At 35.5% G+C, this 25,101-nt stretch overlaps 2 protein-coding genes across 5 annotated transcripts in view; one reads left to right on the plus strand and one right to left on the minus strand.

Moving 5' to 3' along the window:
• LOC126859072 (histone deacetylase 4) overlaps positions 1–25,101 on the plus strand; it is a 98,955-nt gene that overhangs the window by 15,950 nt on the left and 57,904 nt on the right. The window contains exon 3 of one of the 2 annotated variants that reach the window (XM_050609983.1): positions 22,246–22,320. The exons of the other annotated variant lie outside the window; for it this stretch is intronic. The gene's annotated coding sequence lies outside the window, so the exon portion shown is untranslated. The remainder of the gene's footprint in view (positions 1–22,245; positions 22,321–25,101) is intronic. 2 annotated transcript variants of the gene reach the window in all.
• On the minus strand, positions 1,249–18,604 carry LOC126859096 (uncharacterized). Of its 3 annotated transcripts, XR_007688752.1 has the most exons (5): positions 10,932–10,961; positions 3,690–4,163; positions 2,468–2,746; positions 1,488–1,817; positions 1,249–1,401 (listed from the first exon to the last, which is right to left on the minus strand). XR_007688752.1 is itself a non-coding variant. In XM_050610053.1 (4 exons), the coding sequence occupies exons 2-4, from the start codon at positions 4,104–4,106 to the stop codon at positions 1,575–1,577; spliced, it is 939 nt and encodes a 312-aa protein (XP_050466010.1). In that variant the 5' UTR covers positions 4,107–4,163; positions 18,430–18,604; the 3' UTR covers positions 1,249–1,574. The 3 variants fall into 3 exon arrangements, 2 of the variants coding, with proteins under 2 accessions (XP_050466010.1, XP_050466009.1); XM_050610053.1 differs by lacking the exon at positions 10,932–10,961 and adding an exon at positions 18,430–18,604 and having other exon boundaries at positions 1,249–1,817; XM_050610052.1 differs by having other exon boundaries at positions 1,249–1,817.

The raw sequence follows: 25,101 nt of genomic DNA on the forward strand, positions 1-25,101 counted from the left end.
TAAATTCCCAGAGGACGATGATATTTCGAGATATCTGCCACGTATCGCGCCCGTGTTCCTCACCCCATTTTCCCCCCTTCATCCGTCACCATCGCCTCCGGAGATGCATTCAAAAACAGCCCCGCCCTGAGTTGGATAATCTCAACATCGCTTGGCACGTCTTGGCGACGTCGATGCGGAGGTTTCATTCATCGTTCCGTATATTTTCGATTCGTCCTGCTCTTCCTTCCCTCTCATCTCCTCTATCGTCCCGATTTTCTCTTCTACCCGCGGACCTCACTTGTTGCTGCACTGACGCATCATCTCCTATATATAGCCCCTTGTCGAAACGCCCGATATTATTTTCGACATTCTATTTTACCGCTGTCGATCATCGGATCGAGAAGCAACCGACGAGAGTAAGAGAGAGAGAAAGGGAGAGATCAAAAAAAAATAGTAAGACGTAGTTATATACGCAGTGGCCTAAAAATAGGCGGCGAGATGAGGTGAGGTGAGGTGTGACGGGAAAGCGCGGGTTATTACGGGTGAGATAGAAGATAGATGGATTCGCGAAGCGACCACTGGTCATTCCGGAGTTAACGACTCGTGTGAGAGACGACGTTAATGTATGTAGCCCCGCGCTCGCGCGATCTCCTATTTTTAGACGACCTGATCGGCAACTATACGGACATCGTCAAGGCCGCGCATTGCGAAATGCGATTATCGACGCTGGTGCGTGATATATGTATGCTGCGTTGCTGCTACAGTCAGTCGCTGGATCATCCGCGTTCTTTGTGTGACGTCGACTCTGCTGCACGTGTTACCATTCCGGTCCGCGTCGACTTTAACCGCGGCGACGCAGGATTCATCCGAAGCCGTTCGTGTATTTATAAACTGCATTTTTATAAACACGCACGCGTATATGTATGCACTGATGCAACTTTGTTAAATCCACGCGAGCGTGTATTGGGTTCTAAATAAGGATTACTACCGTCGCATCAAGTGGAGTTAAAATTTGCTTCGATACACGGTAAAATTAAATTTAACTTTGCCTTTTTAAATCGAATTATTATAGAACCTGTTTTAAAAAATAATTTACTGAAAAATTAACTTACAACATCTCCTTTTTATATACGAAATTAAAACTTGTAACTAATAACTTTTTTTATCAGCGATTTTTAATGGATGATTTTTATTCTATATAGGTTTAGATATTTTTATTTTTATAAAATTTTTAACAAATTTTTACTATTTACAATTAATCGCTATTCCTCGCATTTACTAGTTATATATACCCAAACGTAGATCAGATGACTGGAAAGATGATTTTAATCTACATCCGTAGTTTATGTTTTTTATCACGTATATTATATGATATTTATTATGATCTTTTTATCAGCCAAAGGTTCGATCAACTTGAATCTGAGAAATATTTGGTATTATATTGTTATTAATTAATTTCAAATCTTTATCACTTTGGATAAAAAATTGAAATGGATTCTACTTACCTATTTTTTTTTCTATATCAATAAATAATTTTTTTTTCATTTCAATTCGAGACAGATATGTTGCTTAGAATATTTCTTAATATTTCTTCATTTTTCCTTGGGTATATATGCGATTTGTCTGGTCCTCAATACCGACCAAGTGGACCTCATATAGTGAACAACTGAAGCCCACAATATAAACCAGGCTCCCACCATTCTGATAAACATCTGTTTGCGTGCGTCAAAATTTTGCGAGGATGTCCAGCTTAAAAATTGAACTAGATCTTTGGCCATTTGCGACGTCGTCGCCGAGGTACCGTCGTCATAGTCCACCGCTCCATCGATCAGATTCTGAACATGATTCAATATTATAATTTATTGTAACGCAACTATCGAAGAGTGTTAGAACACACAATTAAAATTGCAATGATCTAAAACAATTATTAAAATAGATATTAATAAGGTAAATGCATGAATATATCTTTTTCAATAAAACAGAATTCTGCATAATGATTACATTTGGCATTATCTCAAATTTACGATGAATAAATCAATTTACGGAAATAATTTGGTGAATACTTACTTAGTCTGTAAACATTGTCATATACTACATCATGTTATCATATTTTTATTTATTTATTATCTATTTTTTCAACTATTTCTCTCTCTATTTCTCTTTGATGAATAACTTTTTTTTAGCAAGAAAAAATTATCTTTTTCCAATTATTAAAATCTGAGATTTTTAAATTCAATGATAGAAATATAAAGGTTTTTTTTATTTAATTTTAAATAAAACTTGGTAAAATTTTAATCTAAAAATTACAAAAATATCTATAAATATGTTATTAAAGATTGCGGAAATAATAGCCAAAGGTTGGTCAAATTTGTCAAATACTTTACATCAATTGAATTGAGAATTTTGGAAATGAAAAAAACAATACGATTTTTATATATTATTTTTTTTTTAAGCTTTGTACAAAAATGTACGGAATAATATTTACCTGTCCCATCCCGATTACATTTCCGGGAAAATAGGCATTGAAATATTGCTGATCGCTCAAAGATACACCTGCTGGAGGGTCCATAAATCCTGTGAGCACGGAAAACAAATAATTTCTACCGTTCCATTTGCTGAAAATAAAGTAGGTCAAATCCGGTGGATAAGCGCCGAAGTTGGCCGCTCTAGCTGCTTCTTCATTCGGATAAGGCTGTGGCAATAAGTCGGACAATCTTCCAGATCTCGTATAATAGTCTCCCTCTTCATTTGGTCCATCTTCAATCTGTATAGTTTGACATGAATATATACACATATAGAGAGTGCTAAATTTCATAATATCTCGATAATTAAATGAAATGTTCCGAGGTCCGATTTTTTCTAGTTGTATTTTTTCGAGACGAACAAATTTTGATAAAAAAAATTTGAGTTTGAATAGACGCGTCAAAAAAAAAAAACCGAACCTCAATGTTAATTAAATTATCAAAATATTCGGCCTATTACGTTTGAAATTTAGTATTCTGTATATATATATATGTATACAGAATATTAAATTATATATGTATTGTCTCTTTAATATAAAAAAAATTAATATAAAAAATATAAAACTAACTTTCTTCAAAGAGTTAATTTAGAAGAAAGTTAATTTTATATTTTTATATTAATTTTTTTATTAGAAACAAAAAATATCATTTGATACATAAAACCTATTGATTAACATTGTTGAATAATCTCGTATTATATTAAATTGCATAACTTATAGTGGCTCACAAATCGAAATAAAATGGTTGATAATTTTTTTAGAGTGTGGAGCACGTACGGAAGTATATTTTTTTTTTTTTTTTTTTTTTTTTTATAATATTTAAGCTATAAGATAATTTATTTTTATATACGTTGCTTTCTATTATCTTTTTTTTTTTATTATTAAGAAAATTTTAGAGTTTTTTGAAACATTTGATTAATAAGTAATTTAATGTTTCATAAACATTGTTGTTGATAATACTGAACAGAAATCACACACTACATGAAATACTAGTTAACTTTATTTTTGCGTGGACGGAGGATGTTTCTGGCAAGCCTGCTTGTAATTGAATTATACGTCGTCGTGTATAAAGGGAAGTCCGAAATCAATTACGAGAGAGCTACTAGTGAGGAGGAGGTGGCAAAGAAGCGCCTACGTCGAAATACGCGAGTTCGGTCCGCGAAATAAATTCAAGCCTACCATCTACCTCGTACTCGGCGGCGATGGCCTTGACCTCGTCCTCCGTATGCGTCACGTTGATCAAATCCATGAATCGTACGTAGCGTAAGCTGTGACACGTGGAGCACACGGTCCTGTAGACTTGCCAGCCTCGTCGCACGGCCGAATGGTCCAGGGATGTGAGATAACCTTCGAAGTCCCAGGGATACCTTGGCGGGTGTACGATGTATTCCCCGGCTCGGACTGACCGGTCCAGGAAGTATAAAAGTGCCCCGCATGTTGCACCCGCACCCACCAGCACACCCAGAGTGTTCTTGAGGATTCCCTTCCATCCAAGCGACCACCCAATATCTTTGCACCACGTGTAAACTCGACCGGATTGCTGTCGATTAGAGTCGCGTTTCACTCGTAATGGAAAATAGTTTCGCGTCAAAAGCGTAGCCATTTTTTTTTTCCAAAACAACAGTCTTTCGAGAGACAATCGATGCAGCGAGTTGAAGATCTGCGGATATATGTTCACATAATGCATAGAAAGTACCTCGCGCAACCCCGATGAATTATATTAAATTAGTTTATATTAAATTACTTGAAAAGTTAATATTAAGATATAGTTTTATTCCTGAATCTTAATTCACTAAATTTCTTCTGTTTTAATCTCTCGTAAAATTTAGAAATTATTTTGATTGAAGTAGGAAAAAATATTCTAAGGCATAAATTACTAATAGATTAAAATAGATAAAAAAATCTAAAAATGTAGAATTTTTTTGTCAGAAATAATTTGCGAAGAGATTGAATTATTATTAGCTTTAAATAATAATTACTTTACGATGAATGTTTCTTTTCATTGTAATACTATAAAAAGATAATGATAATTTATATAATAATTCCACACTTTCTTTTTTCGATAATTTTTTTTAGAATTTATAAAAAGTCGAGCCGGCAAATAGTCAGGTCAATATGAGTCGATAAGAGAGGAAGAGATTGTTTCGTACATCCATCAATTTATGGCATGCCGGATTACACCCACTATACAGCCGAGTGCAGAGTGCATATGCCGAGAGAGGATGTTGCAACGGTCTATAATTAGATATATTCGCGTCCAAGTATCGTAAATACTCGACTTGGCTAACGTTTCGAGTGGCACCCTGGTTCAAGGGGCTACCTACGAATAAAAAGGCATCGGATCCGCATCGTGCCATTTTCGAAAACTCAAGCGTGGGCAGCCAGATTAGACAAGATGCACTCGGCTTTCATCGAGTGTTTATTTTTTATGCTTTTCATTTATAACTTTTTCATTGTAAAAAAAAGTTACATTTGCGCTGAAATGTGACAATTGTATCTTACCGAGATCATTCTGCCAAGTGACACGTAGTTTTTAAAAGTACTTGAGAGATAGAAGATATAGAGAAAATTCGAATTTATTTTCTTATATATTTCAACATTGACTTTGCAAGTCATGCTATTATATTTACACAACATGCTAGTATCTAATCTCTTTAATCGTGCAAACGACAAAATGCATTCAATGTTTTGAGCGTTAATTACGTCCTTCGCTCTACAACTCCTACCTATATAAATTCGATTGCGTAGTAAAGCCATTGGCAATTTATGCCACGATTGACAACTGCTCGGTTTGTTTTATGACATCGGGAACAGAGATCCTATCGGGATCACAGAGCCAATCGAAATGATCCGAACAAATTAATTCACACATCGCGTTTATATCAAAGTCACTGCACGTGAAATTCTTATCGATCGCGAAAAAACGTCATAATTCACGAGCAGATGAGGGCGTCTCCGACATCGAAAATTGACATTTCCTGTCGTTACTAATATTATGTATATCGGGCTCTCAGGTGTCGCGAATTCTCAGAGTAAAAGAAAGAAGGTAAAAAATGGCAAAGATAAAAAATGAGAAGGAAAAAAAATAGAGAGAGAAAGAGAGGGAGAGGGAGACAAGTGCATATTATCGTCGCCTATCTATTATCATGCAATTACGTTACACAACGCCGTTACACAACGACGTTTTACAATAAAGGCACAAACCGGGTGTATTTCCGCATCGCGTTATAAATAAATCACTCGGTTATGCTTGGCATTATGCATGCGCATATTGGCGCGCGGTTACGTCGCGCGTTACGTCCGTGCGTATGTGTTCGTGGATGCGTGCCCGCACACGCACCGACGAACGGTGTAATGGCAAGCATGGCCGAAGGCGCATCCTGTTGACTCGAGAATAATCTTTCCAGAGAACTTTCCCGCCGGCTCGTATGCGCGCACTTACGGCGCGAGGAGAGATTTGGGCCGTCGCGTTTTACGATTGTCCGCGCCACGCATTAACTCCCTTTATTAACGTCTCCCGAGTCTGCTTTTCGCGATACGCGCCGTTCCTGAAACGCATCTCTATCTTTATCTCCCTTTTTTCCGAAATTCCGTGCCGATCGCAACGCATTCGCGCACCTTCTCCGAGCTGTTTTCGCTCGGTTTCTAAAATTTTTTATCAGCTATTTCTGCGCTTTAATTAAGTCTCCGTTAGTCGCAATATCCAATAGATACAGGTCAGGCTATAATATATTTTTCTTCACTATTTTTTTATGTACTTTAGTGCCTGTTCTATTAGCCAAATGATAAAGGAAAATTGTTCGAAGTGAAGGAAAATAATGGGAAAATTATTTGTGAGATACAACGCGATGAAAAATATTGCGACTAAGGAAGAGTTAATATATTTTTTCTTCTTTTTCTTTGATGTGACTATTCTTCGCGATGCTAATATAAATGCTTTGTGCAGGGATTATTTTCGCGATTAATGTGAGCGATTAAAATGAACACTTATTTGGAGATACTTTTACGAATGGTTAATTTTTTTTCAACAATAATGTTCTTTTAAATTTATATCATCAGATGGCGCGACATGTTTATTACAACATTTGCATTCTCTTTCTAATAAAGAAAAGAAATATTTATTTACAAGCTGTTCTAAAAATAAATTATTTATCTTTTTTTTCGGAGATAAAAAAATAATCCTTTTTATCGCCATAAAATATATTAATGGTACAATTCCCCGCCTCATATCTCTGTTTTATCTTTACGATTCTCTCATATTGATTAAACTTATCTATAAAGATTCGCAATTATAGAATTTCTGATACGAACCATAAAAACATAATGTACAGCGTACACGCGCGAGGGAGTTGTACCGAAATAATTTCGTACCACAGAGGGATTAAGTTTAGGGCTTCCGCTCTCGATTCGATTCCTATCAAATTTATCACATGGCGCGGTCACTCAGCGACAACGAATAAGAGCCGAAGTTAGGCGGTCGGGTTCATAATTAATCCGCCCGTTCGTTCCTTTTTAGAAGCCACGAAGATTGCGGGTGATTGAAAATTGATGCGGGCCGAATTTTCGTCGCGGCGAGGATCGTTTATTTTCGAGGTTTAAGCACACCGACGCGAAAGAAAGATACGTTTGAAAATCACCATGTCGTATCGTCTTGCATAATTTATATCTCTCCGGGGGTATAGATAGATAATATAGTTGGTATATGTCGTGGTCTCGCGGCGTGACGGTCAATACACCGTTGAATAATTGACGTATGGTCGCATTCTCCATTTATTTTCTCGCGGGGCATTTTCGATCGCGCTAAAGAAGGGAATTTGTTGGATCGTGAAAAAGACAAAAAGGAGAAAAATTGTAATCGTCATAACGGTCGAACTAGCGACGATTAAATTGGCTTTTGGCTCTCGTTGCGGCCAATAATTCCGAGCGCGTTAAAAGTGTTTTTCCGCAGGCGACAGAGGAGGGAAGGGAAATCGATGGAACGAAATTATCACGATATCTCGAGACCGAGCACGTTTCATTATTAACGCGTGCCGAGGGTGGTGTGGTTGAGGGATTTTGCGAGATTTAATTCTAACGTCGCGGAAGTTCAACGATTAGTTTGCCGATTGAGTTTCGCATAGCCACCCCCGCGTATCCCACCGCTCTTTATGCCATCTTCTTTGTTCCATCTTGGAAGAGAGTCTCTTACTTGTGTTCTCAAGAGCTGGCTCTTAACGGATGAGCCATAATTTTCGCGGTTGGAATAGAACTGGCTTCGTCGTCTTCGTCGTCGTTCGCGAATCGGCTACAAATACATTTCGCATAATAATAATAACGATCCGTGTGCCGTTACTCGTCTAATAATAGATAGGACAGTATCGATCGACACCGCGACCAAAGACGATATCTTGCCGCGTTTCTCCCTCCCATATCGGCCATCTCTCCCATTCTCGCCGCGTAATCTCGGCTATTCGCGTCCGACCGCACACAACCCGCGATTTTACAGACGCAATTAATTATTTCCTTATAGACGGTGATTATTGGAATTCTCTTTCCTTGAAAATGCACCCTATCTCGATATTAGATTGTCTACTCGCGGCGACGTTGTCGTCTTGTATGTATTTTGTAACATTAGTTAAAAGGAAAGTAAAAGTAATCATTTACTAAAGGATATGAAAACTAGAATTATTTACTTTATTAAATTATTTATTATTTTTTCCTCTTTCTTTATTCAAAGTAATTTAATTATTATTTATCTATACTTGTGCGAAATGTGTAAAGTAGTATTTATTTAAAGAATGTACAAAGAATATATATATATATATATATATTTTAATATTATGAATAATTGTAAATGGTAATTTTTTTCTTGGTGGCTTTATCAATCTTTCTGAAAAAAAAAATAAAAACAGGAAAGATGAGAAGTATGAGTCAACCACATTTTTACGAAATGAAATTTGTTAACAATTCGAAATAAATATTTTTTTCTTTTTTTATTAGATAATAATAACCAGCTACGTTTTTCCTTATTTGTGCGTCTTTTTTTTTCGCTCTTTTATATGCTCTTCTCTACATGATCGTTTTCTATCATTCCTTGTGAAATTTTGATTCTTTTCTCTTTCTCTCTCTCTGTCCGTCTTCTGACTTAATTCGCGGGCGAATAATTTATAATTCCGAAATAAAACGTGGCGACGATAAAAACGGATCAATTCGTCCTCGAGCGGAGCTCGTATCGTGCGACATCTTTATCGGCCGGCCAGCTTATCGAGCCTGTTCTACTTACATCTTTTTATTCGCGGTTAGATTATTCTTAATGAATGTGGCACTAAAAATAGCAGGGCGAGCTCGTCGGCGGTCGTCCCGCGAGAGATCGTCGCGCGCCCGTTGATGGATGGATGGATGGATGGATGGATGGTTGGATGGATGGATGGATGGATGGCAAAATCCATCCGCCCTTATCGGCTGCGGTGTGAGCGCTCACGATAACGCTATTTATATCGTTCCTCTATACAGGACGGTGTCATAGGAAACACATCGTAAAGATCGACCGTGCCACGAAACCATCGTTGCACTTTGTACTCAAACTATTAAACACACTGTTCTCTCCGTTTTTGCGCAGTGAGCTAGATGATTGTAATAACATAATTAGAAGAAACTGACTATATAATTATACATAATAATTAATTTAACATAAATAATTGCTTGGATTTCTTATTCATTATAATTATACGTAATAATTAGTTTAATATACATAAATAATCGCTTTGAACTCTTATTCATTTATTCATATCTTTTAATCACTATAAATTATTTACATATTTTAATTAATTGATTCATTTAAGATATTTAATCAATGATCATTACGATTTATTCTTGAAATTTATGAATTTATTATTATTTTTGTTCCCAATAAAATCAATTTTAAATTGATTAATTAATTTATATAATTATATGAGAAGAGCGATGAATTTAAAGCCATTCTATATCGGGTCAAAATAATTATATAAATCTTATAACCAGTAATTAAATTTTTTATATCGATACTATGAATTAGTAGTATAGATTATTCTTATATTTGCCACACAGTTATTTGATAATATTATTTCATTATTTATAAATTTAAGCGACTGTCAAATATTCTTATATTCCGCCCGGGATAAAATAGAATATTTGATTTTATTTATCTATATTCTCGAATAAAATACGAGCTGTTAATTGCCGTATTGTTTGCGGAACATTGTCGCTTTCGGTCCCGCACAATATCACTTTCGTGTCGGACGTGCAATTTATTGGCCCCTAATGGAGCCTTCGCGCGCGCGTTAGCGGCTCGTATATTTAGCGCGGCTATAACGATCGACGGCTGCGGGGAGACACAAAGTCAGCTGTTGTGTGGCTACTACGAAAGTGCGTGCTCGTGTGTGAGCGACGTATAAGCGTGTATACAGGTAGAATCGGGAAAGTAAACAAATGTGCTCTCGATGCTGGCTCGCATGCTCGCGTCGTCCATGCACATGTTGCATGCAAACTTCTTGGGGTTGCACCCGGAAGGACAATAAAGAATGACAGAGAGAGAGAGAGAGAGAGAGAGAAACAGGTATATAGAGCGGTATTTCATGTCGCTTGCGACGTGCTATTTCCCGAGAGAGCAGCGGAGAAAGAATGAACTGTCGCAAAACGAGACGATCGATGCAGATGCGCGCTTAGCGTGGTTCCAAAACGAAGTGTGTTATGATGAAATATAAATGAATCTTTAACATGGAAGAATGATTCCTAAAATTTTAAAGCGGATTGCGAAAGCGAGAAATGTACAAGGTCCATCTAGAAACTCCGGTACAGCCATTTAAATAAAATGGAAAAAAACTTATGACACGATTGACCCCTTTCCATCTGGAATATGATCACTCTGTATATCGCGTTATGAAAAATAGATGTAGCTATATACTTTATTTGGAACCGATGAAAGATATCTTTAATCCTTTTCGATTTTATGTCAAGATCAATTTAATATAGCATTTTGCGACGATTTTTTTGCCTTCGAATAAAGCAGAATATATGATTATATTTTCATAATGTCCAAGAGAGAAGTTGCTTAAACAAAATTGATTATTATGCTTATAGTGATAACACTTAATGAAATACATTGGCTTATTAAGTCGACCGAAGTTAATTCCACGAGGGAGAAAGGTCAACAGTCGAAAGCTGAGATAAACATTCGGCGAGTTAATCTCGTAAGCCACATCAAATTAATAAACATTACTTGTCACAAAATAAAAAATTTGACTTTTTCTATATAAATATATATATATATATATAAAATTTAATAATCTTTTTTTTATCATATTTAGATAACAATTAACTTGTACCTTTGATTTAATTTGCGCGTCATATCAAGTACTCAAATACATATTAAGCGCGAACTAATGAATTGAGAGTGAGGTGTTTTACTCACCACCTCGTCCACCCCCTTTTTCCCTCTCTCTCTCTCTCTCTCTCACTCTTCTTCGTCCCTCCCTCCCTCCTCCGGTTCGCGTGGCTGTGTGTAGTGTTCCCATAGCAGCATTGACCGCTTCTATTTATATAACACTCTCGTACCTTCGTCGCGCCCCCGCCCCCGCGCGCGCGCACCGTCTTCGCGCTTCCATCCACCCCGCCATTCGACCCCTTGTCCTGCACGCGCTCGTGTCCCGCGTGGACGTACGGAAATATATACAGGTAGGAGAGCTACTTGTGTGTGTGTGTGTGTGTGTGTGTGTGTGTGTGTGTGTATGCTCGCGTACACATACACGGACACGCATATGTATTCGCAAAAAGGCGCACGTGGGCGGATTATTCGCGAGGAAAACATCGACTTACCTAGATTCGAGCGGCGCGCTTGTCGATTCCCATCGATTCGCCCTAGCCGTGCGAAAAGAAAAGCCGTATTCAGGGTGAAAGAGGGGCAGAGAAGAGAGAGCTATTTTCAGCTGTCTTCGCTTTGATAGACGAAAGCGCCATTTTCCGTGAAATATTTTGCACAAATAATAACGGACGCACTCAGCTGTAATTCGGATTCCTCCAAGGCGGCTCGATCGTTATCTATGTTGCAAGTATATTTTCGAAAGATGAGGACGTTACGCTGCTCACACGTGTCGCAGACGCATTAAATTTTTAATGTAAACAGAAAATATTGATAAGATACGTGTAGACTTCGTCTTATCAATATTAGTCTCTTTGTGTGTATGTATTAATTTGAAATTATCCATTATTCATATTAACTGTGACACATATCTAGCTACACTTGATTATATCTGTAAATAAAAACAACTTATCGGATTCCTAGGAGTTATTTTAAGTCGCATAACGACGGTAACTTTTTTTTATGACGGATAAATTCTTGATTATCGGCAAAGTCTGGTCGAACGCTATTAATAAAACAAGCGAACGCGTGCAACTGTCTTTGTACTATTTTTTAATAAACGATAAGCTTCCCGCCAAATATAGCAGACTGTCGTAAAGAAAGGAATAATTTTATTCGGATATTCTAGGATGCGAGATATACTATTCAACCTTGGTTTGATAGCGTAACCTGTGATTTTTATCCTACATACATATATGCTTATAACTTGTATTTATAAATAATCAATTTTCTCATCAACTTAGGACATTTAATTGACTTCTCTAAATATATATATATATATATATATTTTTTGTATTATATGTTAACAAAATTCGAGAAATTTCTGAAAATTCAAATATAACCATATCACTAATAATAATATAATCATTAATTTAATGCTGAAAAAGATAAAGCTATACTGTCTTATGATACGGATTAACGAATCGAAATATGTCAAATCAGTTGGTAAAATTTCGATCTCTTTTTTAAGCAAAATCTTAAATTAATATATTAGAAAACGAGAGAAAGAATTTTTAATTTTCGTAAATTAACAAATTGAATTTTAATTTTTCCCAGAAGCTATCAATTTTTTCTAAGTAAACTTTCGCTATATTTTAAATGAGATAATGGAAAAAGTAGAGAGAGGGATTTGACATATTTTATTTACGACGAATAGTAACTTTCCAGAGACTCTAATAATTTTGGATCTCGAATAATTTATGCGCAAGTATTACCAAGTTATTAGAAGGCATCATCTATCATCTTTTTCATATCCACTTTAACAAACTCTTGTAAAAATATTTAAATTGATCGATGTTCCTGAATAAAATTATTCTGCGAGATTTTTTCACGCTCGAGATTAACTGAAATTTCCATGTAGATATGCCTGCGAAGAAATGCGACCGAGTGGAAATGAAAGCAAGATGGAATTTTGTTAGGCAAGCGTGTTTAGACTTTGCGCAGAGATTAGATCGCGAAAGGACGCCCTTCCTACGGCGACGGGTATAGGAAGGTCAAGGTCTCTCGATGATGGATTAACGCATACACGCGTTGCACGCGATTTAGCAAATTGCCGGGACGCCGGTACACGATGCACATCGCGTGAACATATTTTCCCGCTTTTCCATAATTAATTTTAATGATTTATATAAAAATGGTAAATAATTTTTTCAAACTTTTTTGTTTGCCCAAAATGCATCAATCTACGAGCTCTTTTTCACCTGATATGTGTTTCTCTTTGTTGGATAATGACAAGAATTGCGCCGATATGGTAACAGCAGTCATACTTTCTGCACGATCATTTAGAAAGAAGTAAGTTTTCTTTGAAAAGTAGGTCGGACACAAGTGCACAGTGCTCGCATTACGGTCGGTATACGGTGGAAAAGAACGGGAGCAATCCCGATGGCAAAATCAATGGAGCGAGCGCTCATATTCCCTGGTGAGACATCTTTGATTTCTTCTATAGAATCGTCCTTGTCTTCATATCTCGCGTGGAAACATGCGGAAATAAACTAGCGAATATACTAATCGTTAACTTTGTCAATTTCAAACTTTACGCTAGACGAATTTAATTCCACAAAAAAGCAACTTTTAAAATTTAAATTTCGGTGTTGATATAAAAACGCTATAAACGCTAAAAACTATATAATAAAAATATAACAGTTCTGTTCATTTATGATCAATTCGTCTGTCAAAGTAGGAAAAATGCAATGAAATGGATCAGACTATATTTTTGAGAAATTTTATATGCGATTTAAATATACATCTTTATATAAAAATATTTTTAAACAGCTATTACAATATTAAATATTAAAAATAGTATATATTGAAACATTAAGAAAATATTAAAATTATTGAAAAAATTGAAAACTTTTTATCGTTGCAATTTAGTGATATGAAAAATTTACGCAAATTTATTGCGAAAAAAATATCACATAAGACATTTAATAAGACTTAATATTAATCTTTCAAAAATTTCTTGTCGAAAACGCAACACACATAATTAGAGAAATATAATTATATATTATTGTTATTAAATAATCTTTTTTGAGAGATCAAGATGCAGATTGATAGATAAGTATTTCTGGTATCAATGTGGTGTTTGAAGATAATAATAAAAAAAACAATCATTGTTTTTGAAACATTGCACACGGCAATATCATTGCGTATCCTTGATGTCACGTGACAGGAGGCATCGCGAGCGTCGATATATACGAACAAATCGACGCGTTATTCTGGCGAGCCGCTAGCCTCGAATATTCGGAGCACCGGCACGGATTACACGAACGGCGTGCTCCTCTCGATGTACTCGGGGTGGGATTAGCGAATTTGCCGCATACCTCGCGCGCATGCACACAATCGACCGTACACACGGTTGGCGTTAATACCGACGTGGCCGTCGAGATGCACACAAAATAGCGGCCACGCGTTTATTTTCGTCGACACCATTTATTTTCGCTCTCTCCTGTCTCGCAGCAAGAGCCGTCCTCTCTCTCTTTCTCTTTCTCTCTGATGATGTTCTCTAACCGAATGCCCAATATCACCGTTTGTCGCGAAATTTTACGTCGACTCGTTTCCAATTGTTAACAATTAATTTGCATCATTTATAACAAATATTTGTCGCAATTTATCAGAGAAATATTGTACAAGATGAGTGAAATGGAAATAACAGCATTAAAATGATTAATACCTAGATCTATTTATTTTTTGTACACATGTTATGACAACATGTTCGGTCATTCTTTCTGTACTATTTCAATTTTAATGTTTTCATATATTATTAAATACATTTTTACGTATTTTTATGTATAAAATCTGAATATTATAAGATTATTAACAAGAATTGTTGGTAATAAAAAAAATTCATGGATCGGTAAAAGTATCGTTCCACTTTGTTGACATTAACGTCATACCATCAGTTTAGGTTTAAAGCATTTTTTTCCTCGATTTTTAATGTTAACCGCGCGCATGACAAGTACAATAACGCGATGAGGACACGTTATGTCACACAAAGGCCGCGAGGGATGGACGGGAAAGAAGAAGATGACCAAATGAGCGAGCGAGGGAGAAGAGAGGGCGAAGGAGGATCCATATAGTTGAAATCTATTCAAGACTCGGCTTTGGTAGTCTGCCAATTCTATTTTCTCGAGCGAAGGCGGGTTCGCATTGTGCCCGCGCTAATTTTGTTACAGGCGCGTGTTCTTGTGTGGGTGGTTAATGGTAATGGTGGTAGTGTTGCTTCTACTGTCGCTCGTTGCTGGTCCATGTCTTCGTTTTCGAAGAAATATACGCGATAAAGTCATCACGAAGCATCGTCCTTTAATAAAAATATCAATATCCTTTTATATACATCAATGCGCGACCACACGTTAAAATGAATTTGATATTTTTTTCAATAAATTGCTATTATCTGTGATAAATGGAGAAAATTTCATTGATATTTATGGCGCAAAAATCTCTTAAAGTTATTTGTTATTTATCGCGCGGGAGATATTAAAGAATTTCAGGGCGAATCATGTGGACGAGAAATAATAACAGATTATACTGATTGAAAATGTGTCATAAAGAACAAGTCACCGCGTTTCATCGCTATATTTTGTTAGATGTTTGCAATCATGCGGCGTTTCTTCCACGTAGGAGCCATGCAAGTGACTCCATGTATATCCGTGAGAATTATTTCCATATGCAATTGCTCGTGACATTAAAAGTTATCGCTGGAGATACGCGCTCGTAAAAATTTGAATTCACGGCAAAAGCGCAGCCTGAAAAACACGCCGATTGATCGCGCATGTTTCTATTTTCGTCCGTTGCTGCACCGACCAATGTTGTCATCGATTACTCATCCCGCGTTGCTCTTTGCTGCATTTTTCATGGATAAAATGCTTTCAATACGCGATGAAAAATATAGGCGTCGCCATTTCCTTCCTCTCCCACTCCCCGTCTCTCCCGCTTAATGCAAATCGTAGCGCAAAATTGCACCTCTAAATCTTACCCAAGTAGGGCATTTCAATAAATTTAAACTCTTATCGAGATAGCAATGAAATACTTTTAAACTGCGAGAGATACTTGAGCGTGATGGCGTGATCGGACATTTATTATCCTTTTATGCGGTGATGCGGATGTATACAGGGTATCTCAGAATCTCGGCAAATCCAACAACACCACAAATTCAATGATAAATTAAAAATATTTCTCTTTATATTTAAGAAGAAAATTTAATTTTATTGTACATATATTATTTTGAGAGAAATATCGTTGTACTTTCTAAATATAAGTTCGATTTTCAGGATATTTCGATTTTGTTAAATTGCGATCTATATTCGCATTTCACATTTAATGCTAAATACGGTCGTCCGAGTTTTCTTACATAAAGATTGCATATGTTATTTCGGGCTGAGTATCAAGGTGCTACATTTAGCATGAAGTATGAGTTATTAATACGAATCTATTTGTAGTAGACAAGAACGATTCTTCTTACGACGAAGCCGAAATCCAAAATGGTTGTTTAGCGCGCGTCCGCATCCGGAGAGGTAAGACTAATGTTAGTCGCGTAATAATTTGGCACAAATTATGCTGAATTCCGGGGAATGCGCTTGGCCAAAGCTTTGCGACCGACGCAAGAGTGACAGGTTGCTCGACGTAAATTTAGTCATCGCGCACAATAACTTCCGTTTCGCCATCGAGAGTTTCGTGCGATTAACAGTGAGTGCGGTACACAACAATAAGTTTTTTTTATGCCAATTGATCTCGGCTAGTGATTAAAAAGATTGAAAATGATTTCATTAATTTTTTTTCTTTTTTCTTTCTTGATAGAAATCAAAAAATCAATTTGAAAAGATTAGATCTTTAAAAATTTGCAAATTAAGTAATTTATGTGATAAATTCATTTTTATTCTGAACAAATTAAAAAAAAAAAAAACGGTCACTACTACATGGAAGTATTAAATTTTAATCTATTTCCATGTTTAATTTGATCAGTGTTTTATATTTACTGAATATACAAAACGGAATAAATCGTAATGCGAGCAATATTAATTAAAATTATTCCGTTATAATGCTTCTGCGATGCACATTTCGAGCATTTATTTAAGTATGACAAAATCCATATCGGCTTTTATTGCAAAGCGGAAAAAATATAACCTGGAAGCATAAGATATAATAAGCTATGAACGTCATTATTATAAAATATATCGAATTACTAATTAAAATAGCTTTTTTAATTATAATACATAATTTCGGCTTAATTTGATTAGACTTTTGCTTTCATTAACAGGAATGGCTGCTTTGATCTCGACATATTATATCGTGTATTTACTTTGGTGCTCCCGGCCACTGATCAAAGCGATCGTTCCTTCCATGGTGGAAAGATCGGTAATCAAAGTTCGTTCCGTCGATGTTTCTTTTTCAACGGCGCTTTATTTTTGTATTTACTCTCGTTTCCAATCATTTTGTTTCTTTCATGATTCCACAAACTTTTGCGAGTTTTGAACTTATATTTTGCAACCGTGTACAAAGACCCAATAGTTCCTATTTCATATTCATAAAATTTTCTATTATTATATCTGTTCTTCTTTTTATAATTATTCTGAAAAATGTAATTTTTCTCTCTTTTTTGATTTATATTTTATATTTATAAATTATATACAATATTTGCAATTATATACGATATCATATAAAAAATAACCTTTTCCAAATATTTGATACCACAGCTTGAATATTTAATACTTTTTAAATTAACATAATTTGATGACTTTTATGTAACAATATAATATAAATCTCTTAGTAAATTGATATCTCTAAAAATGCATAGGACGGGAAAATTATGAGAAGTATATAATGGTGATAATAAAAATCCACTGGTAATTTATTAAGGATTTCATGAAAATGATTTACAAAAAAAAAATGAAGTTTATATACATATAGAAGAAATGAAAAAAAAATATAAAATTTTTAAAATGACTATGATTTTGATTCTCGAAATAGGAAGGATGAGAAGTACATATATTTTTCAAGAGAATTTAATAAAATTATATTTTCGGGACATATATAATTGGTGAGAGAAACCATTTCTGTAAATAATAAATCGACTGCTTGTGAGGACATATTTTTTTTTTAATTTCGGACAAGCGTCGTATTCTTCGTTTACTTTTGTAACGGGAAATATACATGTGCGAGAAAGAAAATAGTCATGTGTGCACCCAGGAGATGCGTGTCACAGTGCGTTTTCGCGCGAGGAAAGTGGCAGCGGCGCCGTCGACACGGTCGCCGGGGGCGGCGGGGAAGGGGGAAGAGGACGGGAAGGGGGTAGTAAACATAACCCAGATTCGCGGCCGGTGGCGCCCAACCCAGGAGGAAGATAGAAAGAGAGGAAACGAGGGTGAACCAATAACCTAGCCTAATAGCGTCCTGTAAGTCGACGTTGCCTTTCTCTCTCTCTCTCTCTTTCTTTCTTCTCTTTCTCTCGCAAAGGTCACCCTAGATGAGTCCATGGGCTGAATGCCGGTTCTATTTATAGCGACTAACTCACCTCTCCTCGTTCCTCTTTGCCCTTTGCTTTCCTCTTCACTCTTACCTTCACCACCTTGCCTCTCAGCCGCTTCGCCCTCTCTCGCTCCTGCGCTTTCCCCTTCTTCCCGAAGACCCTAGACTGCCGTCTCTCCCTTGGATTCCTCGAACGCCACCCCTGACACGTTTCCACCTCCCTGCTCGCCACCACCGCCGTCGCCGCCGCCGGTTGTCGCGCAGCCTCGTCCCACTCGATCCTCCCACGAAAGACCTATGATGCTATAAATAGCCCGGGCTCTCCGCATCTTCCCCTCGTCCGCATCCGCACCGTCGCCCTTCCTCACCCCGGCCGACAGATCGAACAGCGGGAATGGCAAAACGGTCCCTACCTGTTAATCTACGACGATGACGACGATGACGACGATGACGGCGCTGACGGCCATCGTCGCGAATGGATGGATTCGTTGATGGAGTGCACGAGAAGCCAAGGGAAAGTGGGTGATCTGTTTTCTAATTTTTTTTACCATCAAAGAAATTTAGGAAATTATTCTTCGTATAATTCTTTCACGCCATTGTATTCAGTAAGTCATTTTTTTATTGTCGTCTTTCAAGACATATTATATGTAGAATAATGCATGAAGTGACAACGATTTATATTTGAGAGGAAGAGAGAGAGAGAGAGAGAAACTTTTGCATTGAATAAAAAATAAGTACACGTTTAGAGGTAGAGGTAATAATTAAATTTTTTCTTGACATAATTATTGATTTTTTTTTTGCATTATTAACCATGAGATTACATTAGGTGAGATTAATTATTTATTGTCGTTAACAGAAAACAGATGAACAATAAAACAAAGCTCAAACTTTCAAAATCAAAATCTTATTTGACGATTTTAATATATTTATCTTCAATTGCTTGAAACTGCGTTATGTATTGTACAATGCACAATTTTTTATAATAGCGATATGTTTTATTTTCATACATAAACATAAAATGATCTTCATAAATACAATATACGTTTATAGTTTTGACATATTTTATTTATACGTCAAAAAAAAAATTAATTTTTCAGAGTGCTCACATATTTCGTCTAATTGTTACAATTTCGCATATTTTAAATCAATGACATTCTCACTTTCTTTTCTTTTCTTTTTTTTTTTTTTTTTGTTGGATATTTATTTTTAAGGATTAATGTTACAATATCAAGATCCGTGAATTCTCCGATGCGGGGATGACGCACTGGCGCATTTTGCGCGATTATGGGTCACGCGCGCAAAATATCAGGGTTACCCCTGGCAACACCACGATCGCGCACGAGGGCGGGCGACGGGCGGCCACCCTTCTTTTCGTCGCATTGTGCGCGCCGTCTTTTTCGTCGTGAGTCAGAAAAGCGGCGCGGGCGCCGCCTCACGCTGTCACGGTGGCGCCAGGCTGCTCTCTCGCCTGGCGATTTTTCTGTCAGATCCACAGGCTTTCATACACGCGCGTATCTCGCAACCGAGAATCGAGGAGTAATCATGATGAATAATACAAGTGCCACGAAATTTCGTTATTTTTAGGATTTCTCAATTCTCATTTTCAAAAAGGCTATCAAATACGAAGTTTCCATGCGAAATAACAGTAATATACAAGAGTTTTTGTCTCTACTTTTATTTTAAACACAATAAATGCTTATAGCTTTTTATTATTTTTTATGGACCTAAAAAAAATTATTGAATTTATTTACTTATGCACAATTATGCTGGACAAAGGTCGCAATGTCGCTAATGACACTAATAGTAGTATATCACATAAGAGAGTTGTCTCTAAAATATATTCAGATTTTTAGAAAATATATATTATAATAAGAAATATTGTAATAACATTTAAGTGCGTTTTCTCTTTTATTATTTCTGAAAAAGATGATAATCTGGTACTTGAATCATTTCGCTATATTATTTCTCATTTTTTAGTATCATTCTACAGACGAAATCTTTTTTTTTTTTTAAAAAAAAAAGAAATTCTTGCGATTAATTATATATAATAATAATTTTATCAAACGCAATTTCTCCAAAATTATTATGAAACAGGTTTTTATATGTTTAACATTTCTAAAATACACCCAACACATTCATGATATCAGATAATAATCCTTACGTATTTAGTAATCGGGAAACGACTCAAGGAATTTAGGACGCAATTCCGAGTCTATTTTCGTGGTTTAAGACAACGCGGTTATCGGCATGATGAAAGAAAATTTGTTTAAAGATGCTCGAGTAAGCTCACTGCACTTTACCGCCTTTTCTCACTTCTTCTCACGCTTCATCCTTCGTTCTCCTTGCTTCGCTCATCATCCGTTAGATTTTTATATTCTCTCCTTTCTTTTTTTTTCTGTTTTTTTTTTTCCTTGTCTAACTTACATGTGTCCATCTTTGTCTGCCATCCGCGCTCGTACGAGCCTCTCTTTCACTATACAGTGGCATGGAAACATCGGCCCGTCGGACGAGCGGCGAATATTAATGCGTGTTTTCACACGTGTGGACGTTTATTTTTGTCCGTATTTTTAGCGGTCGGTATTTTCGAACGAGCCGGTCACTATTTTCGTACTAGTACACACATGTGTCGGCTGTATTACCGCGAGAAAGAGAGAGTGCCCGCCTAACCAGGCTGTTCCCGATACGATACTACGTCCCGTTATACTGTCTTGCACAATAATCAATTTTGTCAATTCAGACAGGTGTCTTATTTGAGGACGAGTACATTACTCAGTAAATCTGTTTTAAATATATATATATATATATATTTAGGCTTACACATAAAAATAAAAATTTATTTTGTGAAATGACATGAATACTCCTTACCTTTTTTTGCTCTGAAATGATGAAAAATATTTTATTCCAAATAAAAAAAATGAATTTTTTTTTATTTTTATAAATTTCTCTTTTACGCTGCGCTTAAAAAATACGATAGATCACATATTGTAAATTGGTTATATCATAGTTTGTAACGTTCTTTTGATTTTCCACGGATTAAAGTGACACTCCGTAGAAACACCCCGAGAACGAGTCGTCTACGATACGCGCTTTTTTAAAAGCGGAACGGTCGGCTTTTTAAAGACGCGTATTTATACGCTCTAAACGACCTCATGCTGAGATCGAGACAGCTCGATGCGATCCTTGTGTCTGGTTTTCTCACATGAACCTACCGAGAGTCTCGTTGTACTTTGCGCTTTCCTAAGATTTAGCCAGAGAACGTACAAACAAGAAATAAAGGCATAATTTTTGTGAATAATACTTTACCGTGAATAAAATTAATCTCTAAAAATGATCTTCGTATTCTTTCCGTCAATGAAAACGCAGTAATTTGTTATAGAAAATATAACTTTTACCGATTTGTAGTATCGAAAATTTTGAGCTTATCGAAATTACAATAGTCATTAATTAATTATAAAAGCAAATCTTCTATAAAAAGTAATTTCTTAAGAAGAGAGAGTAAATATTTATGTTTTGTATGTTAAATATTTTTCTTTTATAGATCACTTTTTCTGATGAAAAAATTTATTTGACATTTATAAAGAATCGGTTTATAACGCGATACACACAAATTGTTTTTTTATAAATGTTTATAAAACTTTTTTTAATGTTTTTTAATTGTCAATAATTTTACACTTTTACAATATATTGTAATAAGTTTTTATAAACTATTTTTATAACTATGTTTATAAATGGTCGATATTAAATATCGATTTCATTTCCTCGCTTCGGGAAAAAAAAACAAAAAATATTCCAATAAAAGTTAATCCATCTCAGATATTGTATAAACATGTTTACCGATTGCATATTATTTTTTTCAGTGTTCAAGTTCATAGTTTCAAAAGATTTACTTTTCTTTTTTTTTTTTCAGGTAAATATCGGCAATTTTCGCGTGCTCAGCTGTCACGAGGGTGTCATGCCGAAGGGGTGAAAGGGCCGTAGCTAGGTAAGCAGCTAAAAATAAAATCAGTACATCATATCGAGCGATCCGCTATAAATAGCCCGACGCAAACGAGAGACTCTGAATATATTAGAGTCGCCTGACTTGCTGCATCATCTTTTGCACAAATTATAAAAATACATCGCTATACATGGTTCGTATATTATTGAAATTGTTGTACTTCGCTGCCTCGCTCCGCGTCTCCACCAGCGCGTGAAAGAAAAAAGAGAGAGAAAATTCTTCCTTGAAAATATTTTTTATCAAAAATAATATATCTTTATCATAAAGTATGAAAATAAAAATATTTAAGTAATTTTTATTATTATAGCTTGACATTATATATAAAGCTTACATGTTTGCTTTTAAATCTGAAATCTTCAATCTTTATAAAATTTATGCAGCATAACATGCATAAGGCAACAGAATATTAAAATATGTACATAAATTGTTTTGGCTTTAATAAATTATATATTGTATTAAATGTTTTCGAGAACTTTTTTCTTTCTATAAAGAGAAAAAAACATAATTACTCTTCCAATGAACGGTTGAACTAAAACGAACCGATTGACGATTTTCTATCTTGTTCGCTTAACAATTGATATTCATGAAATGTTAGTTTTTAATTGACCGATGTGTTAACGGTATCGAAACCAATGGATCGATAGAGTTTAGGGTGGATGGTGGTGAGGGTTGGGCGAGGGGAAAGCCGCTTAACGTGACCTTGTCTGCTATTTTTGGAAGGTAGCACGTGATTGGGAGATGGCTCTGTTTTTTTAGCCGGCGGCTGAGAAAAAAAAAAAAAATTCCACCGTTCGAATTAGATTCACGGGAAAGAACTGCGCACGTCAAAGTCGGGCGGGATGCATGATATTACACGCGAGGAACTCGTCGCAGAGGAGGAGTGACTCTTCTCCTTTAGCTTTACAATACTTTACAGTCGAGTCGTTCATTATCGCCGAGCCTGTCCGCGACTTTCTGAAGGAAACCACCGTGTGATTAACAGAATAGGAGATCGTGCCGGAGCCGCATTTTCTAAACATGACGCATTGAGTGTAAAACGTGAAATAGAGAAGGAATTGGATATAAATATGATATGAATTTTCCTTTCAGGAAAAGTACCTTACAAGGTGTAAGTTTCGAATATGCGTGTAATACATCGAATGTACATGATAATTCTCTAGCTTATCTTTACATTACAAAGAAAAGAATATACTTCAAATTTAAAATACAAGCATAATGGACGCCTGAAATTAACCGCATTTTTTATGTGTCAAAAAGAATCACGTAAAAGAATATCTCATGTTCTCATCTTTTCTTCCTTTTGAAAAAATTTGACTTTATAATCTTACGTTATAGACACACGAGAATGATCGTCACGTTTATTAATGACGATTAGAAACGCGTGAGAAATTTTTTTTTTTTTGTGAAAAATTACACTCTAATGATATTTCGTCACACGCTTCCTGATTCAATCATTTTTTGCAACTTCGAAGCATTACTCACATTGCGATTTTTGATGTCGAATTTTTCGATAACGACGCATTTTGTTCGTCGTCCTTTCGCAAAATGCAAATCGGTATTCCTATAGCCACACGCGCGCCCTGCCGAGATTGCGTCAGAGAGCGCGATCTCGGACCAAATGTCAATTTGCGCAATGTGACATGATTAATCCAAGAACGAGTGAAATAATACTGATTCTGTTTGTTCGGTTTACCAATAGTACGATAAAGGAAATATTGACAAATGGATTTCTATTCCGATTGAACCTATTTGTTAGATACGATACATTAGATTATAATAGATAGAATTTTCTAAAATTGTTTATTCCATAATTTTAATAACAGATCCTTTTACAAGTTTAAAATTTCAATTTTTTGGGAAGAGAAACTATCATTTCTTATCCTAATTTTTTAATAAATAATATTAAATATTTCGATAGTTTAATTTTAAATTTAAATTTTGAAAATATGAGATGTTGAATTTTTTGAAAGAGGAATATTTTATATATTATTTATATAATCACTTTTGAGAAAAATTAATATAAAAGATTTATTACTAAACAATTAAGGTTACAAATTCTGAGATAGTTTGAAGTTGTGCTCAATGTAAAGGAAGCTCTATTTTTTTGGCTACATACATTTCTAAAATTTATCAATATATATAAATTCACACACATACGCATTATAAAAAAAAAATTTATTTGTAGAATCAGACTGAAAGTTTCAATGGCTATAATATGATATGTCTACGTGTCTACTATTTTTTTTCTTCCCCGTACTATGACCGTACGACTCGATAAGCGTAATCTGTGCAGTGTCATTAACGCCGGTGACGCGGTGGTGATTATTGTACGATTTCGGTGAATTAAAGCGGAGAAAACAAAGGGCTCGTGATAAGAGAACTTCCGGGAGCAGCTAGCCGCAGCACCCACGGACTTCCGATAGTGCGCAATGCATTTTTAATCTAATTCAGATTAGCATATATTTTTCATATTGAAACTTGCTTCCTAAACAAGTTGCAATTTTTTAAAAGACGATTAGCGAAAATTAACAGTTATTCTTTTCTTGTAAAATTCTAAATTAATATTATTAAATCATTTTCAAATTTAAATAGTACACTGGAGCAAATCAATGTGTGTGTATGTTACACACATATGATTCATCTTATTATAATTTATTTATTTAATAAGACTGTACAGATTAATTGAAGAATATAAAGTGTATTTGCATAGAAATAACTGTAAGATCATATAGGAAAATTTTATTTCCAATGAAAAAATTTTGCGCA

This window comes from Cataglyphis hispanica, chromosome 2, assembly GCF_021464435.1.
Source record: "Cataglyphis hispanica isolate Lineage 1 chromosome 2, ULB_Chis1_1.0, whole genome shotgun sequence".
In the NCBI taxonomy this organism is placed as follows: domain Eukaryota; kingdom Metazoa; phylum Arthropoda; class Insecta; order Hymenoptera; family Formicidae; genus Cataglyphis; species Cataglyphis hispanica.

Excerpts from the sequence above, each read along its gene's own strand:
- LOC126859096 (XM_050610053.1), bottom strand. The coding sequence starts at position 4,106 with ATGGCTACGCTTTTGACGCGAAACTATTTTCCATTACGAGTGAAACGC. Across the intron at positions 2,747-3,689 it reads CCATCGCCGCCGAGTACGAG|ATTGAAGATGGACCAAATGA; the intron begins GTAGATGGTAGG and ends CAAACTATACAG. Across the intron at positions 1,818-2,467 it reads ATGTAATCGGGATGGGACAG|AATCTGATCGATGGAGCGGT; the intron begins GTAAATATTATT and ends AATCATGTTCAG.